Source organism: Bufo gargarizans, unplaced genomic scaffold (assembly GCF_014858855.1).
Source record: "Bufo gargarizans isolate SCDJY-AF-19 unplaced genomic scaffold, ASM1485885v1 original_scaffold_1172_pilon, whole genome shotgun sequence".
Classification (NCBI taxonomy): domain Eukaryota; kingdom Metazoa; phylum Chordata; class Amphibia; order Anura; family Bufonidae; genus Bufo; species Bufo gargarizans.
In genome coordinates, this window is record NW_025334267.1 from 195,560 (window position 1) to 216,441 (window position 20,882).

Consider the following 20,882-nt stretch of genomic DNA (forward strand, 5'->3'; position numbering starts at 1 on the left):
GGCGGGTCGAGGCCCCGGTCATCAAAAAAAGGCATTATTGCGCCTGAGCATCTGGCGGCATACGTTGCCACTGGACACGCCCCCTCTGTTACCTCCTCCTCCTCCGGCGCTGAATAGGGGAGGAGTGTGGTTGCCAATGCCCAGGTCTTGAGGGCGGCAGGAGGGGGCGTGGCCAGTGGCAATGAAGATAACAAGAAGAGTAAAAAAAATGTAAATAGTATTGTACATAGTATGGTGACGTTCGTTGCACCAGCTGTCCCAGCAGGGAGACAGGGTGCATGTGAACAGGTTAGTGGTGTTGGTAGAGGTGCTGTGCCGGGCCCCAAAGGCAGGGTGGATACTGGGGGTCAGCGGACCGCCGCTGAAAAAGCGGTGGCTGCGGCTCCTGGTGTCCGCCCTCCGGAGGGATCCGGTTCGGCATCTGGTGGTAGTGTTGTGGGGAGTGCCGGTTCGGTTGCCCCTCCTGCGGCCGTAACACCTGGCAGAAGTTATGCCAGTGTGGCTGCGGCCGTGGGGGGGAGGGGCTATCCTCGTTGGCTTCCTCATTCCCGGGAGTCGCGGTTGGTGACTTGCAGCGGCGACTCCTGGAGGTCCTCAAAAAGGTAAAGAGTTCGATGTTAGTAGAGGGCGAGAAAGTTGACCTATCCTTATGGATAGACAGGCACGGCCTGCGGGCTTTCCGAGAGGAAAGGGGGAACGAGACCACCTGGTCCCTGCCCACAACCGGACCTGGGACCAGACGGAATGTAGTCTGTCTCAAGTGGAGAAGCGATGATGCCTGCCCTACAAGAAAGAGGGTGGTGGAGCTCCTGCTTGGGATGGGTTTCAGGGTGGCTGACATCTTCGCCCTGATACATCCCTATGGTTCCAGGGAGTTTGACGTCAGCTTTGCCCGGCCAGAGGGCCTAGATCTTTTCTGGTCCGGGTATGAGCTGGCAAAGAACTCACCGGATTGGAAGGGATTTTTCGCCCAGGCGATATCCCGTCAGAACAACGTCAAGAGAGTGACCGTTTTGACCCGTAACGAATCACTTTCTTGCGTTGACATTCTGACCTGGCTTAGCAGGTACGGCGACGTCCAGGGTGTGCCATCTAAAAACCTGGACGAATTTGGCATTTGGTCGGAAGCCTAGACTTTCAATATAAAGTTGAAATGTCTGGGAAGTACGGTTTCCCACATTCCATCCTCTGCCTTCATCGGCCGGGATAGGATTCTCGTCTTCTACAGGGGGCAGCCTAAGCTCTGTCACAAGTGCGGCAGCCCTTCACACTTCAGCGCCAGCTGCCAAGTGCAGAAGTGCGCGTTGTGTGGAGGGACAGGTCACCTTGCTGCATCTTGTGGGGAGATTAGGTGCAACCTGTGTGGTGTGCTCGGACACCCATTTAGTCGTTGTCCCCTCTCAGAGGTTAATGCGGCCCGAGCTCACGCAGGAGCGGGCCGGGAGGTCCCTTCGGCTGAGGCGGGTGCTGGCGGAGACAATCGAGTTAAGGGGTCAGTGACGACCAAGAGCGGTCCGTCCCGGCAGAGGCGGAGGGAGAGACGCCAGGCGGAGAGGGAGCAGAAGGAGCCTCACCACAATGGGGTGATGTCTGCCCCCCCCAAATGGCTGACTCCCGTAGTTCGGAGACCCTAGGGGACAGGGAGCTAAGTGCGGAGGTCGAGAGACTAGACCGAGCCGATGGGACCCAGTCCTCACACTACGAAAGCGTATCAGAGGGTGGTGAGACTGGGTCCTATACCAACAGACGGAAGCGGTACTCCAAAAAAAGAACGAGCCCGGCCAAAGTGGCCAGGGAAGGCGCAACTGGCTCCCCTCTTGAGCTCTCCAACCGGTATCTCACTTTGGATGAGACCTCCGCCTCCTCTTCATCTGGGGAGGAGGTAAGAAGTGGGGTACTGGGGGCGAAGGTGGGAGGGCTTCCAGGAGGCCCCGTGCTTCTCTCTGGTGTGGATGTAAGGTCCCCAGAAGAGGAGGCAAATCGGACTTCTGGGACCGAGAAAGGCAGGGGCAGTACGCAAGAGGGAGCGGTGGTGACAGAAGGTATGGACACCACCGTCTCCCTCAAAAGAGGACGTGCCGCCTTAGAAGATAGCCCTGGGAGGGGTAGGAGGGGTAAGAAGGAAGGAGGACGTTCAGCTTAAACACCAAGTATGGCGGTACCCACTCGGCTCACGCTGGCGACCATTAATGTCGCCAGCATAAAATCTGATGCGGCTCGCTACGCAGCCTTTGATTTTTTCAGCCGTGTTGAAGCTGACGTTTTATTTTTGCAGGAGACCAGACTGTCAAACTTGGCAGAAATATACAAAGCCAAGAGGGAGTGGAGATCTGGGCCCTCCTTCTGGTCTCTTGCGGCTGAGCCGTATAGCGGAGTGGCGATCCTTTTTACCGCAGCGGTTGAAAGCCGACGGATAATCGAGTTAGAAATGGGGAGGTGTTTGATCTTGGATGTCCTCATGAGGGGGCAAGAACTCCGCCTGATTAATATCTATGGGCCCCAATCTAAGTGGGAGAGGAAAAGCCTCCTCATGAGGATCAAGCCTTTCCTTTTTTCGAGCCGGCAGGTGGTCTTTGGAGGGGATTTTAATACCATCACAAGGCCCCAGGATAGAGGAGGCGCCAGAGACCGGCTGGCTTATGATAGCATTTCCCTTAATAGTATAGCTAGCGAGGCTCGCCTGGTGGATGTCCACATTAGGCATACCCCAGGCCGCACAGGATTCACATACTATAGGGGTAGTAATGTTAGGTCTAGAATAGATAGGTTTTATTTAAAGGAGGAGGCTATCTTCTCACCTTTAAAGGTTGTGGAGGTGGAATTCTCCGATCACTGTTTAATTATGTTTTCTCTGAACATTGCAGAGTCTCCCCGCATGGGAAGAGGGTATTGGAAGCTGAATTCGGCCCTCCTGGAGGAAGCAGAGGTGAGACAATCCTTTGAGGACTTTCTTCAAACTTGACTATCTAGAGGAAGTAAAAGTCGTAAAAAGGTTTCCGTAGGTGAACCTGCGGAAGGATCATTAACGGTATCGGGCAACCACCCGCACGGGGTGCGTGCGCGCTGGCCTAACGCGCGCGCGTCTAACGCGAGTTTAACGCGCACGCGAGTCGGAGGGCTCGCTACGAAACCCTGCTGGCGCAATGAGGGTAAGGACCAGGGCGCCCCGGCTGAGGTGGGATCCCGCCCCCGGGCCCCAAAAACCCGGGGCGGGCGCACCACCGGCTCGTCTTGCCCGCACCGTCGGGGAGGTGGAGCATGAGCGCGCGCGATAGGACCCGAAAGATGGTGAACTATGCCTGGGCAGGGCGAAGCCAGAGAAAACTCTTGTGGAGGTCCGCAGCAGTCCTGACGTGCAAATCGGTCGTCCGACCTGGGTATAGGGGCGAAAGACTAATCGAACCATCTAGTAGCTGGTACCCTCCGAAGTTTCCCTCAGGATAGCTGGCGCTCACTCGTACCAACCCTCTCAAAGCAGTTTTATCCGGTAAAGCGAATGATTTCAGGTCGAAACGATCTCAACCTATTCTCAAACTTTAAATGGGTAAGAAGCCCGGCACGCCGGCTCGGAGCCGGGCGTGGAATGCGAGCGCCCAGTGGGCCACTTTTGGTAAGCAGAACTGGCGCTGCGGGATGAACCGAACGCTGAGTTAAGGCGCCCGATGTGATGATCATCAGACACCAGAAAAGGTGTTGGTTGATATAGACAGCAGGACGGTGGACATGGAAGTCGGAATCCGCTAAGGAGTGTGTAATAACTCACCTGCTGAATCAACTACCTCTGAAAATGGATGGCGCTGGAGCGTCGGGCCCATTTTGAAGGGACGGGCGATGGCCTTCGTCGCCCTCGGACGATCGAAAGGGAGTCGGGTTCAGATCCCCGAACCCGGAGCGGCGGAGACGGGCGCCCCTTCTTCTCCCCTCCCCCCCCCCCGTCGCAGGGCGGGGGAGGCGGCGGGAGGGCGTCCAGTGCGGCAACGCAACCGATCCCGGAGAAGCCGGCGGGAGCCCCGGGGAGAGTTCTCTTTTCTTTGTGAAGGGCAGAGCGCCCTGGAATGGATTCGCCCCGAGACAGGGGCCCGCGTCTTGGAAAGCGTCACGGTTCCGGCGGCGTCCGGTGAGCTCTCGATGGCCCTTGAAAATCCGGGGGAGATGGTGTAAATCATCAGCTGTCAGATGCCGGGCAAGGGGGTGACTCTGTTACATTGGCTTCTTGCAATCAACCATTTCCTTTACAGGCACCTGATTGTGGGCAGATGAGATGGAACTGCTGAAGGTGAGAGGCGGAGTGGCGGGTGGTTGAGATGGGGCAAGGAGGACAGCAGTGGTTGACGTGGCTGAAGATGCTGGACCAGGAGGAGGATGTTGGCTTTGAGCTTGTGTGCTGCTTCTACTCGTCATCATGTGTTGATCCCATAGGCGTTTTTGATGTGCGATCATGTGCCATCTGCAAAGCAGTCGTACCTAGGTGAGTGTTGGATTTCCCACGACTCAGTTTCTTTTGGCACAGGTTGCAAATGGCATCGCTGTTGTCAGAGGCAGACACACAAAAAAATGCCACATTTCTGAGCTTTGCAATGACAGCATTCTGGTGGTGGCAACACCATGCGTTGATTGGCGTGCTGTCTGGCTGACCCCGGGTGCAGATACATGCTGTCTGACTGTGCCACTAGCTCCTTGCGATGACCTCCCCCTGCTTCCAACTCGTCTCCTCCTTCTCTCTGTCTCCCCTTCTGAACTTTCCCCCTCTTCTTCTTCTCTTCGAGCAGGCACCCACGTGGCATCCATCGTCATCATCAACCACTTCACTTGTATCTGACACCTCAGCAAAGAAAGCAAAGATTAAGCCATGCACGTGTAAGTCCGCACGGCCGGTACAGTGAAACTGCGAATGGCTCATTAAATCAGTTATGGTTCCTTTGATCGCTCCAACCGTTACTTGGATAACTGTGGTAATTCTAGAGCTAATACATGCCAACGAGCTCTGACCCCCAGGGATGCGTGCATTTATCAGACCAAAACCAATCCGAGGGCCAGCGGGGGTGGTCTCGGCCTCACCGATTCCCGCCCGTCGCCGCTCTCCTCGGCCGCTTTGGTGACTCTAGATAGCCTCGGGCCGATCGCACGTCCCCGTGACGGCGACGATCCATTCGGATGTCTGCCCTATCAACTTTCGATGGTACTTTCTGCGCCTACCATGGTGACCACGGGTAACGGGGAATCAGGGTTCGATTCCAGAGAGGGAGCCTGAGAAACGGCTACCACATCCAAGGAAGGCAGCAGGCGCGCAAATTACCCACTCCCGACTCGGGGAGGTAGTGACGAAAAATAACAATACAGGACTCTTTCGAGGCCCTGTAATTGGAATGAGTACACTTTAAATCCTTTAACGAGGATCTATTGGAGGGCAAGTCTGGTGCCAGCAGCCGCGGTAACTCCACCCTCAGCCAGCAAGGAGGGAGGACGTGCTTGGGTGGAGCTCCAGAACCTGCAGAGCAGCAAGGCCCAGGGGATTTTATTTTCATCTGAATCCCCTGGGCGGAACCAGGCTTGTGGGGAGCTTTGTCACCTTGCTCCCCAGCCCAGGCCCTGCCTCTCCCTAGGGAGCTGGAGGGGTCCTGTGGCAATGTCAGCCCGCAAGGGTGCCTCTGCTCCCCGGCGTGGGTCGGAGGGGAGTAGAGGGTCACAGCAACCGACCAGGAGTGATGGCGGCGAGGGGGTTTCTACATCCGGACGCAGTGGTGTCCCCCCTGAAGACCCGGAGTCGCGTGGAGGAGGAAGCCATCCAGCGGAGGATCATGAGGTGTCGTGCCAGGTAGGTTGGGGGTACCGGTGGGAGGGAGAGAGTTCCCTCGCCTACAGCTCTCGTCTTGCTGCCCACCTGCGCGAGTATGAGGAGCTGGGACGGCACCTCAAAGCTCTGAGACAGGAGTTAAAAACTCTGCGTACGATGGCCAGCAATGCCAGTAGGAAGAAGAGGCCCCCCATAAATGAAAAGATCCAGGCGTTGAAGGGGAGGTTAGAGGACTCTCTAAAACGGAGAGAGAGCCTGCTGGAAGGCAGCGGTTACTTCAAGGAGAAACTCCTAAATGGTGAGCGCTTCTCAGACATGGAAGCTGAAATTAAAAAGGATCTGTGTGGGGATGAGGGGGAAGAGGTATGCTCTGGATCCCTGGCATCCCAGGCAGGATCCCAGGCAGGATCCCAACCCATACTACCGGAGCATGCCCCCCCCCTGCCTATGGACTCAGTGGCAATTGAGACGTACAGTGGCATACCCCCAGAGCAGTTTCGCTTGCCCTCGTCTGAATCAGACGATGATGGAATGTATAGTGAGGAAGATGGCGGTGGTGGACTATTAAAGGAGATAAAGTTGCTGGAATCCCCTGTTGACTTGCAGGGGTTTGCCTTTGGTGACGAGCTGCTGGAAGAAGGCAGTGGTAAACAGAAAAAAAAAAGAGAAGAAAAAGGAAAAAAAAGAGCAGACATGTTTTGTGTATGTGCCTGCGGAGCGCTTGGTGTCCGTGCCGGGTGCTCTGCCGGCGAGAGTCCCGTTTGCACTGCCCGGTTCATCTGTGTTGGGATCGGGCAGTGCAGCGGTTAAAGTGTTGAAGATGGCAGCGGGCGCTGATGTGGTGGGCAATACTGCCCAGTCACGGACCTCCGAAGCTGATGGCCACTCCCCTGTGGGAGGGGGGTGTGGTCCGGCGCCGGAGTTAGCCCCCGTGAAAAAGGTGGCCCCGCCCACCGCTCTGCCCGCCGCTCCGGCGTGTAGGGTGGTGCTGGGGCGGTGCGATGGGGTCACCGTTCCTCCCACACATCGCAACATGGAACCTGAGACTCCTCCTGCGGCTGCCAAGTTGCGGCGGGGATCCGGGGAAAAGGCAGAGAGTGCGGTTGGAGGCGTGGCTAGGGGTGTGTCTGGGGGTGTGCCCGGGCGCCCTCCTGTCGGCGCGCATATGGGCGCGGCTGGGGGGGTGCCCGGTCGTGCCCCTGGGCGCACTCCTGGAGGAGAAAGTGGACGTGCGGGCACAATGAAACGTTCGCGCGTTGAAGATCCGGGGGCCGGGGCTGCCGGGAAGAATGGGTCTGCGGCGCTCCGGTCCTCGGTAAAAAAAGGTGTTATTGCGCCAGAAAATATGGCGGTGTACGTTGCCACTGGACGGGCCCCCTCTGTTTCTGCCTCCTCCTCCGGCGCTGAATCAAGTGCTGGGGGGAGGGGGAGTATGATCATCCATGCCCAGGTTCTAAGGGCAGCGGGGGGGGGGGGGCTTGGCCAGTGGCAATGAAAGTGGCAGTGTGCAAAAAGATAAAAATGTAAATAATGTAAGTAATGTGATGACATCTGATGCACCAGCTGTCCCAGCAGTGGAAGGGGGTGAGTGCAAGCGGGGTGTTGGTGGTAGTATTGGTGGGGGTGCTGCATCTGGTCCCAAAGGCAGGGTGGATGCTGGGGGTCAGCGGACCGTCGCTGAAAAAGCGGTGGCTGCGGCTCATGGTGTCCGCCCTCCGGAGGGATCCGGTGCGGCATCTGGCGGTAATGTAGTGGGGGGTGCCGGTTCGGTTGCCCCTCCTGCGGCCGTAGCACCTGGCAGAAGTTATGCCAGTGTGGCTGCGGCCGTGGGGGGGAGGGGCTATCCTCGTTGGCTTCCTCATTCCCGGGAGTCGCGGTTGGTGACTTGCAGCGGCGACTCCTGGAGGCCCTCAAAAGGGGTGAGAGTTCGATGTTAGTAGAGGGTGAGAAAGTTGACCTATCCTTATGGATAGACAGGCACGGCCTGCTGGCTTTCCGAGAGGAAAGGGGGGGCGAGACCACCTGGTCCCTGCCCACAACCGGACCTGGGACCAGACGGAATGTAGTCTGTCTCAAGTGGAGAAGCAATGATGCCTGCCCTACAAGGAAAAGGGTGGTGGAGCTCCTGCTTGGGATGGGTTTCAGGGTGGTTGACATCTTCGCCCTGATACATCCCTATGGTTCCAGGAAGTTCGACGTTAGCTTTGCCCGGCCGGAGGGCCTAGAGCTTTTCTGGTCCGGGTATGAGCTGGCGAAGAACTCACCGGATTGGAAGGGATTTTTTCGCCCAGGCGATATCCCGTCAGAACAACGTTAAGAAAGTGACCGTTTTGACCCGTAACGAATCACTTTCTTGCGTTGACATTCTGACCTGGCTTAGCAGGTACGGCGACGTCCAGGGTGTGCCATCTAAAAACCTGGACGCATTTGGTCGGGAGCCTGGACTTTCAATATAAAGTTGAAATGTCTGGGAAGTACGGTTTCCCACATTCCATCCTCTGCCTTCATCGGCCGGGATAGGATTCTCGTCTTCTACAGGGGGCAGCCTAAGCTCTGTCACAAGTGCGGCAGCCCTTCACACTTCAGCGCCAGCTGCCAAGTGCAGAAGTGCGCGATGTGTGGAGGGACAGGTCACCTTGCTGCATCTTGTAAGGAGATTAGGTGCAACCTGTGTGGTGTGCTCGGACACCCATTTAGTCGTTGTCCCCTCTCAGAGGTTAATGCGGCCCGAGCTCACGCAGGAGCGGGCCGGGAGGTCCCTTCGGCTGAGACGGGTGCTGGCGGAGACAGTCGAGTTGAGGGGTCAGTGATGACCAAGAGCGGTCCGTCCCGGCAGAGGCGGAGGGAGAGACGCCAGGCGGAGAGGGAGCAGAAGGAGCCTCGCCACAATGGGATGATGTCTGCCTCCCCCCAAATGGCTGACTCCCGTAGTTCGGAGACCCTAGGGGACAGGGAGCTAAGTGCGGAGGTCGAGAGACTAGACCAAGCCGGTGGGACTCAGTCTTTGCACTACGAAAGCGTATCAGAGGGTGGTGAGACTGGGTCCTATACCAACAGACGGAAGCGGTACTCCAAAAAGAGAACGAGCCCGACCAAAGTAGCCAAGGAAGGTGTAACTGGCTCCCCTCTTGAGCTCTCCAACCGGTACCTCACTTTGGATGAGACCTCCGCCTCCTCTTCATCCGGGGAGGAGGTAAGAAGTGGGGTGCCGGGGGCGAAGGTGGGAGGGCTTCCAGGAGGCCCCGTGCCCCTCTCTGGTGTGGATGTAAGGTCCCCAGAGGAGGAGGCAAACCCGATTCCCGGAACTAAGAAAGGCAGGGGCGGTACGCAAGAGGGAGCGGTGGTGACAGAAGGAATGGACACCACCGTCTCTCTCAAAAGAGGTCGTTCTGCCTTAGAGGATAGCCCCGGGAGGGGTAGGAGGGGTGGGAAGGATGGAGGACATTCAGCTTAAACACCAAGTATGGCGGTACCCACTCCACTCACACTGGCGACCATTAATGTCGCCTGCGTAAAATCTGATGCGGCTCGCTACGCAGCCTTTGATTTTTTCAGCCGTGTTGAAGCTGACGTTTTATTTTTGCAGGAGACCAGACTGTCAAACTTGGCAGAAGTCCACAAGGCAAAGAGGGAGTGGAGATCTGGGCCCTCCTTCTGGTCTCTTGCGGCTGAGCCGTATAGCGGAGTGGCGGTTCTTTTCACCGTACCGGTAGAATGCCGACGGGTGGTTGAGCTGGAAATGGGGAGGTGTTTGATTTTGGATATCCTCGTGAAGGGACAGGAACTGCGCCTAATTAATATCTATGGGCCTCAGTCCAAGTGGGACAGGAAATGTCTCTTTATGAGGATTAAGCCTTTCCTTTTTACAAGCCGGCAAGTGGTTTTTGGTGGGGACTTTAACCACTTCAGCCCCGCTAGGTGAAACCCCCTTCATGACCAGGCCACTTTTTACACTTCGGCACTACACTCCTTTCACCGTTTATCGCTCGGTCATGCAACTTACCACCCAAATGAATTTTACCTCCTTTTCTTCTCACTAATGGAGCTTTCATTTGGTGGTATTTTATTGCTGCTGACATTTTTACTTTTTTTGTTATTAATCAAAATATAACGATTTTTTTGCAAAAAAATGACATTTTTCACTTTCAGCTGTGAAATTTTGCAAAAAAAACGACATCCATATATAAATTTTTCGCTAAATTTATAGTTCTACATGTCTTTGATAAAAAAAAAATGGTTTGGGTAAAAGTTATAGCATTTACAAACTATGGTACAAAAATGTGAATTTCCGCTTTTTGAAACGGCTCTGATTTTCTGAGCACCTGTCATGTTTCCTGAGGTTCTACAATGCCCAAACAGTATAACTACCCCACAAATGACCCCATTTCGGAAAGTAGACACCCTAAGGTATTCGCTGATGGGCATAGTGAGTTCATAGAACTTTTTATTTTTTGTCACAAGTTAGTGGAAAATGATGATGATTTTATTTTTTTATTTTTTTATTACAAAGTCTCATATTCCACTAACTTGCGACAAAAAATAAAAAATTCTAGGAACTCGCCATGCCCCTCACGGAATACCTTGGGGTGTCTTCTTTCCAAAATGGGGTCACTTGTGGCGTAGTTATACTGCCCTGGCAATTTAGGGGCCCAAATGTGTGAGAAGAACTTTGCAATCAAAATGTGTAAAAAATGACCGGTGAAATCCGAAAGGTGCAGTTTGGAATATGTGCCCCTTTGCCCACCTTGGCAGCAAAAAAGTGTCACACATGTGGTATCGCCGTACTCAGGAGAAGTTGGGGAATGTGTTTTGGGGTGTCATTTTACATATACCCATGCTGGGTGAGAGAAATATCTTGGCAAAAGACAACTTTTCCCATTTTTTTTATACAAAGTTGGCATTTGACCAAGATATTTTTCTCACCCAGCATGGGTATATGTAAAATGACACCCCAAAACACATTCCCCAACTTCTCCTGAGTACGGCGATACCAGATGTGTCACACTTTTTTGCTGCCAAGGTGGGCAAAGGGGCACATATTCCAAAGTGCACCTTTCGGATTTTGCAGGGCATTTTTTACACATTTTGATTGCAAGGTACTTCTCACACATTTGGGCCCCTAAATTGCCAGGGCAGTATAACTACGCCACAAGTGACCCCATTTTGGAAAGAAGACACCCCAAGGTATTCCGTGAAGGGCACGGCGAGTTCCTAGAATTTTTTATTTTTTGTCATAAGTTAGCGGAAAATGATGATTTTTTTTTTTTTCTCTTTTTTTCCTTACAAAGTCTCATATTCCACTAACTTGCGACAAAAAATAAAAAATTCTAGGAACTCGCCATGCCCCTCACGGAATACCTTGGGGTGTCTTCTTTCCAAAATGGGGTCACTTGTGGCGTAGTTATACTGCCCTGGCAATTTAGGGGCCCATATGTGTGAGAAGTACTTTGCAATCAAAATCTGTAAAAAATGACCGGTGAAATACGAAAGGTGCACTTTGGAATATGCGCCCCTTTGCCCACCTTGGCAGCAAAAAAGTGTCACACATGTGGTATCGCCGTACTCAGGAGAAGTTGGGGAATGTGTTTTGGGGTGTCATTTTACATATACCCATGCTGGGTGAGAGAAATATCTTGGCAAACGACAACTTTTCCCATTTTTTTATACAAAGTTGGCATTTGACCAAGATATTTTTCTCACCCAGCATGGGTATATGTAAAATGGCACCCCAAAACACATTCCCCAACTTCTTCTGAGTACGGCGATACCAGATGTGTCACACTTTTTTGCAGCCTAGATGCGCAAAGGGGCCCAAATTCCTTTTAGGAGGGCATTTTTAGACATTTGGATCCCAGACTTCTTCTCACGCTTTAGGGCCCCTAAAAAGCCAGGGCAGTATAAATACCCCACATGTGACCCCACTTTGGAAAGAAGACACCCCAAGGTATCCAATGAGGGGCCTGGCAAGTTCATAGAATTTTTTTTTTTTTCGCATAAGTTAGCGGAAATTGATTTTTTTTTTGTTTTTTCTCACAAAGTCTCACTTTCCGCTAACTTAGGACAAAAATTTCAATCTTTCATGGACTCAATATGCCCCTCAGCAAATACCTTGGGGTGTCTTCTTTCCAAAATGGGGTCAGTTGTGGGGTGTTTGTACTGCCCTGGCATTTGAGGGTCTCCGCAATCATTACATGTATGGCCAGCATTAGGAGTTTCTGCTATTCTCCTTATATTGAGCATACAGGTAATGAGATTTTTTTTTTCCGTTCAGCCTCTGGGCTGAAAGAAAAAAATGAACGGCACAGATTTCTTCATTCGCATCGATCAATGTGGATGAAAAAATCTCTGCCAAAAAAAAAAAATGGAGGGGAAAGGCGTCTGCCAGGACATAGGAGCTCCGCCCAACATCCATACCCACTTAGCTCGTATGCCCTGGCAAACCAGATTTCTCCATTCGCATCAATCGATGTGGATGAATAAATCATTGCCGGGATTTTTTTTTTTTTATATATATATATACACAAAGTGTTTGCCAAAGCATAGGAACGCCGCCTCCTCCTCAGCTCGTATGCCTTGGCAAACGTATCTGTCACTGCAGAGGAGAAAATCCCGTCTTGCAGCGCCGCATACACCGACTTGCGTGTAATCTGACAGCAGCGCAATGCTTCTGTCAGAATGCACATCGGTGCTGCAGCTGGTCGATCGGTTGGTCCACCTGGAAGGTAAAAAGACAAAAAAAAAAAAAAAAAGAAGAAAAAACCAGGCCACAACGCAATAATTTTATTAACTTTGGAACAGAACGTGTAACTTTAACTTTTGGAACTAAACATTAACCTGTTTGCTTACCTGTTTTTTTTTTTTTTGTTTTTTTTTGTTTTTTTACCTTTATAGAACAAACCTCTCCTTCCCCATGGGTCAATGTGCAAAGCGCAAATCGCCCAAAGATGTGGCGAAGTGCGTTATGCACTTTGTCCCATGTGAAAGGAGACGTTTGCAGCAGCTGTGAGTGAATGGGCCCTAATAGCCCTGTGTGCCTGTCCTGGTGAGATGTGATCCCTATGCTAGGTGTACCTGTGTGTGGTACTTCCGGAAACACTCTCCAAAGCATAGGGCAGGGTGGTCCGGACAGTCAGGACAGAAATAGCGGGTGTCACGCCTTATTCCACTCCTGCTACAGACACGACATCTTTTTCGGGGTGACGGTTGGGTTGAGGTACCAGGAACGACATTGGGGAAATGTCGCTCGTGTAGACGGCTAACTACACTGGTGGTTGGGGCCACGGAACCTCCTGGATACAGGAGGTTCTCGATGATCTCTTCCTGAAATTTGAGGAAGGATCCAGTTCTCCCAGCCTTACTGTAGAGAACAAAACTATTGTACAGAGCCAATTGAATTAAATATACAGACACCTTCTTATACCAGCGTCTGGTGCGTCGGGAAACTAAATACGGAGACAACATCTGGTCATTGAAGTCCACCCCTCCCATATGAAGGTTATAGTCGTGGACTGAGAGGGGCTTTTCAATGACACGGGTTGCTCGCTCAATTAGTATTGTCGTGTCTGCGTGAATGGAGGAGAGCATGTAAACGTCACGCTTGTCTCTCCATTTCACCGCGAGCAGTTCTTCGTTACACAGTGCGGCCCTCTGCCCCCTTGCAAGACGGGTGCTAACGAGCCGTTGGGGGAAGCCCGCGCGACTAGTTCGCGCGGTACCACAGGCGCCAATCCGTTCTAGAAACAAATGCCTAAAGAGGGCCACACTTGTGTAAAAATTGTCCACATAAAGATGGTACCCCTTGCCGAATAAGGGTGACACCAAGTCCCAAACTGTCTTCCCACTGCTCCCCAGGTAGTCAGGGCAACCGACCGGCTCCAGGGTCTGATCTTTTCCCTCATAGACCCGAAATTTGTGGGTATAGCCTGTGGCCCTTTCACAGAGCTTATACAATTTGACCCCATACCGGGCGCGCTTGCTTGGGATGTATTGTTTGAAGCCAAGGCGCCCGGTAAAATGTATCAGGGACTCGTCTATGCAGATGTTTTGCTCTGGGGTATAAATATCTGCAAATTTCTGGTTGAAATGGTCTATGAGGGGCCGAATTTTGTGGAGCCGGTCAAAAGCAGGGTGGCCCCTGGGACGGGAGGCGGTGTTGTCACTAAAGTGCAGGAACCGCAGGATGGCCTCAAAACGTGCCCTGGACATGGCAGCAGAGAACATGGGCATGTGATGAATCGGGTTCGTGGACCAATATGACCGCAATTCATGTTTTTTTGTCAGGCCCATGTTGAGGAGGAGGCCCAGAAAAGTTTTAAGTTCGGAAACTTGGACTGGTTTCCACCGGAAAGGCTGGGCATAAAAGCTTCCCGGGTTAGCGGTGATAAATTGTGTGGCATACCTGTTTGTTTCGGCCACAACTATGTCTAAAAGCTCCGCAGTCAAGAACAGCTCAAAAAATCCCAGGGCCGAACCGATCTGAGCCGTCTCAACCCGAACTCCAGACTGGGCAGTGAAAGGGAAAACTACAGGTGCGGCTGAAGTTGGGGACTGCCAATCAGGGTTTGCCAGCACCTCTGGGATTCTAGGGGCTCTACGGGCACGTCTTTGCGGTGGCTGCGACGGGGTCACTACTGCACGTGCCACCGTACCAGCTTCAACTGCCCTTCTGGTGCTCGCTACTTCACCAGGTTGTACGGCAGTGCTGGTACTAGGTCCAGGGAGGGCTGGGCTGCTGGTGTATGCCTCACCACGTAATCCGACAGCACCAGCCCCACTCTGCTGCTCTTGAAGCGGATCCTGCGCAACCTGTGGTCTAGCGACACGGGGCCGGGTACGCCTGGTGGTATCAGGGACCTCAGCCTTCTCGTCCGAACTTTGGGTCAGAGAGCCACTGCTTTCTACAGGTTCGTATTCTGACCCGCTGGATTCATCAGATGAGGGCTCCCACTCCTCATCCGACTGGGTCAGAAGCCTGTAGGCCTCTTCAGAGGAATACCCCCTGTTAGACATGTGGGCAACTAAATTTAGGGGTATTCCCTGAGACTACCCAAGAAAAAAAAAGCAAGCCTGTCTTACAAAAGGGAGGCTAGCGAAGTACCGGAGGCCGCTGCGGTTGATAAAAAATATCAAAACTGATTTTTTTATCGCCGCAGTGCGTGTAAAGTGAATGTGCAGTGATCAAAAAAAATTTTTTTTTTTGTCACTGCGGTGGGGCGGGTGTGGGCGAACGCACGTGTGGGCGACCGATCAGGCCTGATCGGACAAACACTGCGTTTTGGGTGGAGGGCGAACTAAAGTGACACTAGTACTATTATAGATCTGACCGTGATCAGTTTTGATCACTTCCAGATACTATAAAAGTACAAATGCTGATTAGCGATACGCTAATCAGCGAATAACGGACTGCGGTGCGGTGGGCTGGGCGCTAACTGATCCCTAACTACCTAACCAAGGGACCTAAACTATACCTAAAACCTAACGGTCAATAACAGTGAAAAAAAAAAGTGACAGTTTGCACTGATCACTTTTTTCTTTTCACTTGTGATTGACAGGGGTGATCAAAGGGGTGATCAAAGGGTTAATTGGGGTTCAGGGGGGTGATCAGGGGCTATAGTGTAGTGTTTGGTGTACTCACTGTGAAGCCTGCTCCTCTGCTGGATCCAACCGACGAAAAGAACCAGCAGAGGAGCAGGCAGCCATATAACAGATCATATTTACAAATATGATCTGCTATCTGGCCCTTTGATTGGCTTTTTTAAAAATCAGCAACCTGCCAGCCACGATCATTGGCTGGCAGGTTGCTGACGAAATACTTCTGTGCGAAATGCCGGCGCGAACTGCGCATGCGCGCGCGCATAGTCGCGTCATCTCGCGTCTCGCGAGATGACGCGTATATGCGTGACTGTGCGCAGCGCTGCCACCTCCGGAACGCACATGTGCGTTAGGCGGTCCGGAGGTGGTTAAGGTACTACTACTATTAGGTCAGGACGGTGACATCATGTGAGTGAGTCCCCGGTCTGGTCTGGCAGTGGTCACGTGAGGCGACTCACCACCGCCACCCAACCCCTTTAGCTCCGGACCGGAGGCGGGGACTTAGTCCCTGCTGCTGGCTACTCAGCCGTGGCACCACTCACCAGGCTGAGGTGAGGGACACCCCCTTCTATCACGTGACGGGCGCCGAAGTGCTTCGCTTGTAAGGTCAAGTTGTTCTAGTGAAGAAGACTGCTGCATAGACAGTCAGAGTCAGTGGATGGGAGTCGCGAGGGCCCCCAGGAGCAACTGGGCCCAGGGCAGCTGCCCCTTTTGCCCTGCGGCAAAGACGGCCCTGGGGAGATTAATCCAAACTGGTGTGGAGGAAAACTGGCTTAGGCTAGTCTCACACCTGCGCTTTCCCTTTCCGCTATTGAGATCCGTCGCAGGATATTAACCTGTCCTGAGGGTAGTAGGTCATCAGTATGATGCCACTGCACCACCAAGGTCTATGAGGAAGCAGTGATCGGGGGGAGACATTGCAGATACAACTAGGGATGAGCGAATTCCATATTTAGACATTTGTTTCCGGGTTGTGGTATAATGTGAATTGCGTTATGGATTCCGGTACCACGCGCCCTAATGCAATCCCATAGCGGAAAGCCTTTAGAGGCATTCCGTTATTCATTCCGTCATAATAAAAGTCTATGGCCTGCACAACGGATCCGTCCGGTTTATGTTAGGCTACTTTCACACTAGCGGCAGTGTGATCTGGCGGGCAGTTCCGTCGTCGGAACTGGCCACCGGATCCGCCGATCTGCCGCTGACTGAAAGCATTTGTGAGACGGATCCATCTTGTACATTTTTTCTCATTTTTACTGATCTGCGCATGCGCATGCCGGAACAATGGATCCGGCATTCCGGTATTCTGAATGCCAGATCCGGCGCTAATACATTCCTATAGGAAAAAATGGCAGATCTGGCATTCAGGCGAGTCTTCAGTTTTTTTCGCCGGAGAGAAAACCGTAGCATGCCGCGGTTTTCTCTTTTGCCTGATCAGTCAAAATGACTGAACTGAAGACGTCCTGATGCTTCCTGAGCGGATCGCTCTCCATTCAGAATGCATGGGGATAAAACTGATCAGTTCTTTTCCGGTATAGAGCCCTGTGACGGAACTCGGTGCCGGAAAAGAAAAACGCCAGTGTGAAAGTGCCCTTATGCAGGAGAGGACTCCAGCGTAACGTAAACCGGACGGATCCGTTATACAGGCCATAGACTTCTATTATGACGGAATGCCTCTAAAGGCTTTCCGTTATGGGATTGCATTAGGGTGCGTGGTACCGGAATCCATAACGCAATTCAGTAAATACCACAACCGAACCGAAAAACTAATGTCAAAATATGAAATGTGCTCATCCCCAGTTACAACCACGTGAAATCCCCCAGGAAGATGGTGGTGCGACAGAAAGCTGGACTATTACTGGTTAACCGCCTAACGCAGGATTGCGGTCCGGAGGCGGCCGGTTTGTGCATCTTCGGCGCGAGATGCGAGATTTCCTGTGAACGCAGGAGCGCGCGTTCACAGAAAACGGCAGGTAAACGAGTGCGTCTACAGCCTGCCAGCGGCGATCACGTGCTGGCAGGCTGTAGATGCGATTTATTTATCTTTTAACCCTTGAAAGGTATATCAGACGCTGTTTTGATAACCGTGTCTGATATTCCGCTACCTGGTCCTCTGGTGTCCCTTTTGTTTGGATCGACCACCAGAGGACACAGGCAGCTCAGTAAGTAGCACCAAGCGCCACCCTACACTCCCCGTCACTTATTAACTCCCTGATCACCCCCCTGTCAGGCTCCATTCAGACGTCTGTATGTGTTTTGCGGATCCACAAAACACGGACACCAGCAATGTGCTTTCCACATTTTGCGGATCCGCACATTGCCAGAACTATATAGAAAATGCCTTTTCTTGTCCGCAATTGCGGAGAAGAATAGGACATGTTCTATAGGCTCTACAAAAAACGCAGTGTTCGCCCGATCAGGCCTGATCTTGTGCGCACACTTCAGGGCTCCAGATGGCGACCAAAATGGTCGCCAATGCGACTTAGAATTCACAAATGGCGACAAGACTTTTTAGTCTTGTCGCCATTTGCGACTAGACCCTCCGCGGCAGCTCTGCAGTAGAACAGCGACGGGCACAGGAGCTGATAGTTCTCTGCCGCCGCCGATGTTCTTCTCAGCCTGAGTCAGTGAGTCACAGCACACAGAGACGCTGGCAGCAGGGAGGGGAGGGGCTCGGGAGGAGTGTAATCTGATCCTAGAGTGGAAGCTGCTGCTGCCAGCCCCTCCCCTCCCCGCCCACCAACCAATCAGAGCTGAGGCAGTGAGTCACAGCACACAATAGCAGAGCCGCTGGCAGCAGGGAGGGGAGGGGCTCGGGAGGAGTGTAATCTGATCCTAGAGTGGAAGCTGCTGCTGCTGCCAGCCCCTCCCCGCCCACCAACCAATCAGAGCTGAGGCAGTGAGTCACAGCACACAATAGCAGAGCCGCTGGCAGCAGGGAGGGGAGGGGCTCGGGAGGAGTGTAATCTGATCCTAGAGTGGAAGCTGCTGCTGCTGCTGCCAGCCCCTCCCCGCCCACCAACCAATCAGAGCTGAGGCAGTGAGTCACAGCACACAATAGCAGAGCTGCTGGCAGCAGGGAGGGGAGGGGCTCGGGAGGAGTGTAATCTGATCCTAGAGTGGAAGCTGCTTCTGCCAGCCCCTCCCCGCCCACCAACCAATCAGAGCTGAGGCAGTGAGTCACAGCACACAATAGCAGAGCCGCTGGCAGCAGGGAGGGGAGGGGCTCGGGAGGAGTGTAATCTGATCCTAGAGTGGAAGCTGCTGCTGCTGCCAGCCCCTCCCCGCCCACCAACCAATCAGAGCTGAGGCAGTGAGTCACTGCACACAATAGCAGAGCCGCTGGCAGCAGGGAGGGGAGGGGCTCGGGAGGAGTGTAATCTGATCCTAGAGTGGAAGCTGCTGCTGCCAGCCCCTCCCCTCCCCGCCCACCAACCAATCAGAGCTGAGGCAGTGAGTCACAGCGCACAATAGCAGAGCCGCTGGCAGCAGGGAGGGGAGGGGCTCGGGAGGAGTGTAATCTGATCCTAGAGTGGAAGCTGCTGCTGCCAGCCCCTCCCCTCCCCGCCCACCAACCAATCAGAGCTGAGGCAAGGCAAGCACTAGCAGCTCTGAGTCACTGACAAGTACAGGATGAAAGAATCGAATGAGTCGCAGGTGAAAAGAACTAAAGATCCGACTCAGTTAGTGACTCATTCGATTCTTTCTTAGACTCCCTGTACAGTGTGCCCCCCCCCCCAACACCCCAGTATAAGAAACATTGGTGGCGCAGTGCCGCCCCCCCCAACACCCCAGTATAAGAAACATTGGTGGCACAGTGTGCCCCCCAACACCCCAGTATAAGAAACATTGGTGGCACAGTGTGCCCCCCACACCCCAGTATAAGAAACATTGGTGGCACAGTGTGCCCCCCACACCCCAGTATAAGAAACATTGGTGGTACAGTGTGCCTTCCCCCCCCCCCAACACCCCAGTATAAGAAACATTGGTGGCACAGTGTGCCCCCCCCCCAGTATAAGAAACATTGGTGGCACAGCGTGCTCCCCAACACCCCAGTATAAGAAACATTGGTGGCACAGTGTGCCCCCCACACCCCAGTATAAGAAACATTGGTGGCACAGTGTGCCCCCCACACCCCAGTATAAGAAACATTGGTGGCACAGTGTGCCCCCCCCCCAGTATAAGAAACATTGGTGGCACAGCGTGCTCCCCAACACCCCAGTATAAGAAACATTGGTGGCACAGTGTGCCCCCCACACCCCAGTATAAGAAACATTGGTGGCACAGTGTGCCCCCCCAGTATAAGAAACATTGGTGGCACAGCGTGCTCCCCAACACCCCAGTATAAGAAACATTGGTGGCACAGTGTGCCCCCCACACCCCAGTATAAGAAACATTGGTGGTACAGTGTGCCTTCCCCCCCCCCCCAACACCCCAGTATAAGAAACATTGGTGGCACAGTGTGCCCCCCCCCCAGTATAAGAAACATTGGTGGCACAGCGTGCTCCCCAACACCCCAGTATAAGAAACATTGGTGGCACAGTGTGCCCCCCACACCCCAGTATAAGAAACATTGGTGGCACAGTGTGCCCCCCACACCCCAGTATAAGAAACATTGGTGGCACAGTGTGCCCCCCCCCAGTATAAGAAACATTGGTGGCTCAGTGGGAAGTGCCAATGAGGGTTACATTTTTTTTTTAAAATTAACTCACCTCCTCCAGTTGATTGCGTAGCTGCCGGTCTCCTGTTCTTTCTTCAGGACCTGTGGTGATGTCACTGAGCTCATCACATGGTCCATTACCATGGTGATGAATCATGTGATGTATCATGTGATGAGCACAGTGATGTCACCACAGGTCCTTTGACAGGTCCCGAAGAAAGAACAGGAGACGATCAATTGGAGGAGGTGAGTTAATTTTTTATTTTATTTTTTAACCCTCATTGGCACTGCCCACTACGCCACCAATGTTCATTATATTGAGGGGGGGGGGCGCATTGCGCCACCAATGTTTATTATATTGAGGGGGGCACACTGCACCACCAATGTTTATTATATTGAGGGGGGGCACACTGCGCCACCAATGTTTATTATACTGGGGTGTTGGGGGTGCACTGCGCCACCAATGTTTCTTATATTGGGGGGCGCACTGCGCCACCAATGTTTATCAAACTGGGGTGTTGGGGGGGGCGCATTACGCCACCAATGTTTATTATATTGAAGGGGCACACTGCGCCACCAATGTTTATTATATTGAGGGGGGGCACACTGCGCCACCAATGTTTATTATACTGGGGTGTTGGGGGCGCACTGCGCCACCAATGTTTCTTATATTGGGGGGGGGCGCACTGCGCCACCAATGTTTATCAAACTGGGGTGTTGGGGGGGGGCGCATTACGCCACCAATGTTTATTATATTGAGGGGGCACACTGCGCCACCAATGTTTATTATACTGGGGTGTTGGGGGCGCACTACGCCACCAATGTTTATTATATTGA

General features: G+C 53.0%; 1 protein-coding gene across 1 annotated transcript in view; it reads left to right on the forward strand.

The window, feature by feature from the left end:
- Positions 1–8,603: 8,603 nt before the first annotated feature.
- The window catches only part of LOC122923099 (TAR DNA-binding protein 43-like), a 39,198-nt gene continuing 26,919 nt past the window's right edge, over positions 8,604–20,882 (forward strand). Inside the window, 1 exon segment of the mRNA XM_044273828.1 lies at positions 8,604–8,987. Coding sequence (XP_044129763.1) covers positions 8,604–8,987 — 384 coding nt within the window.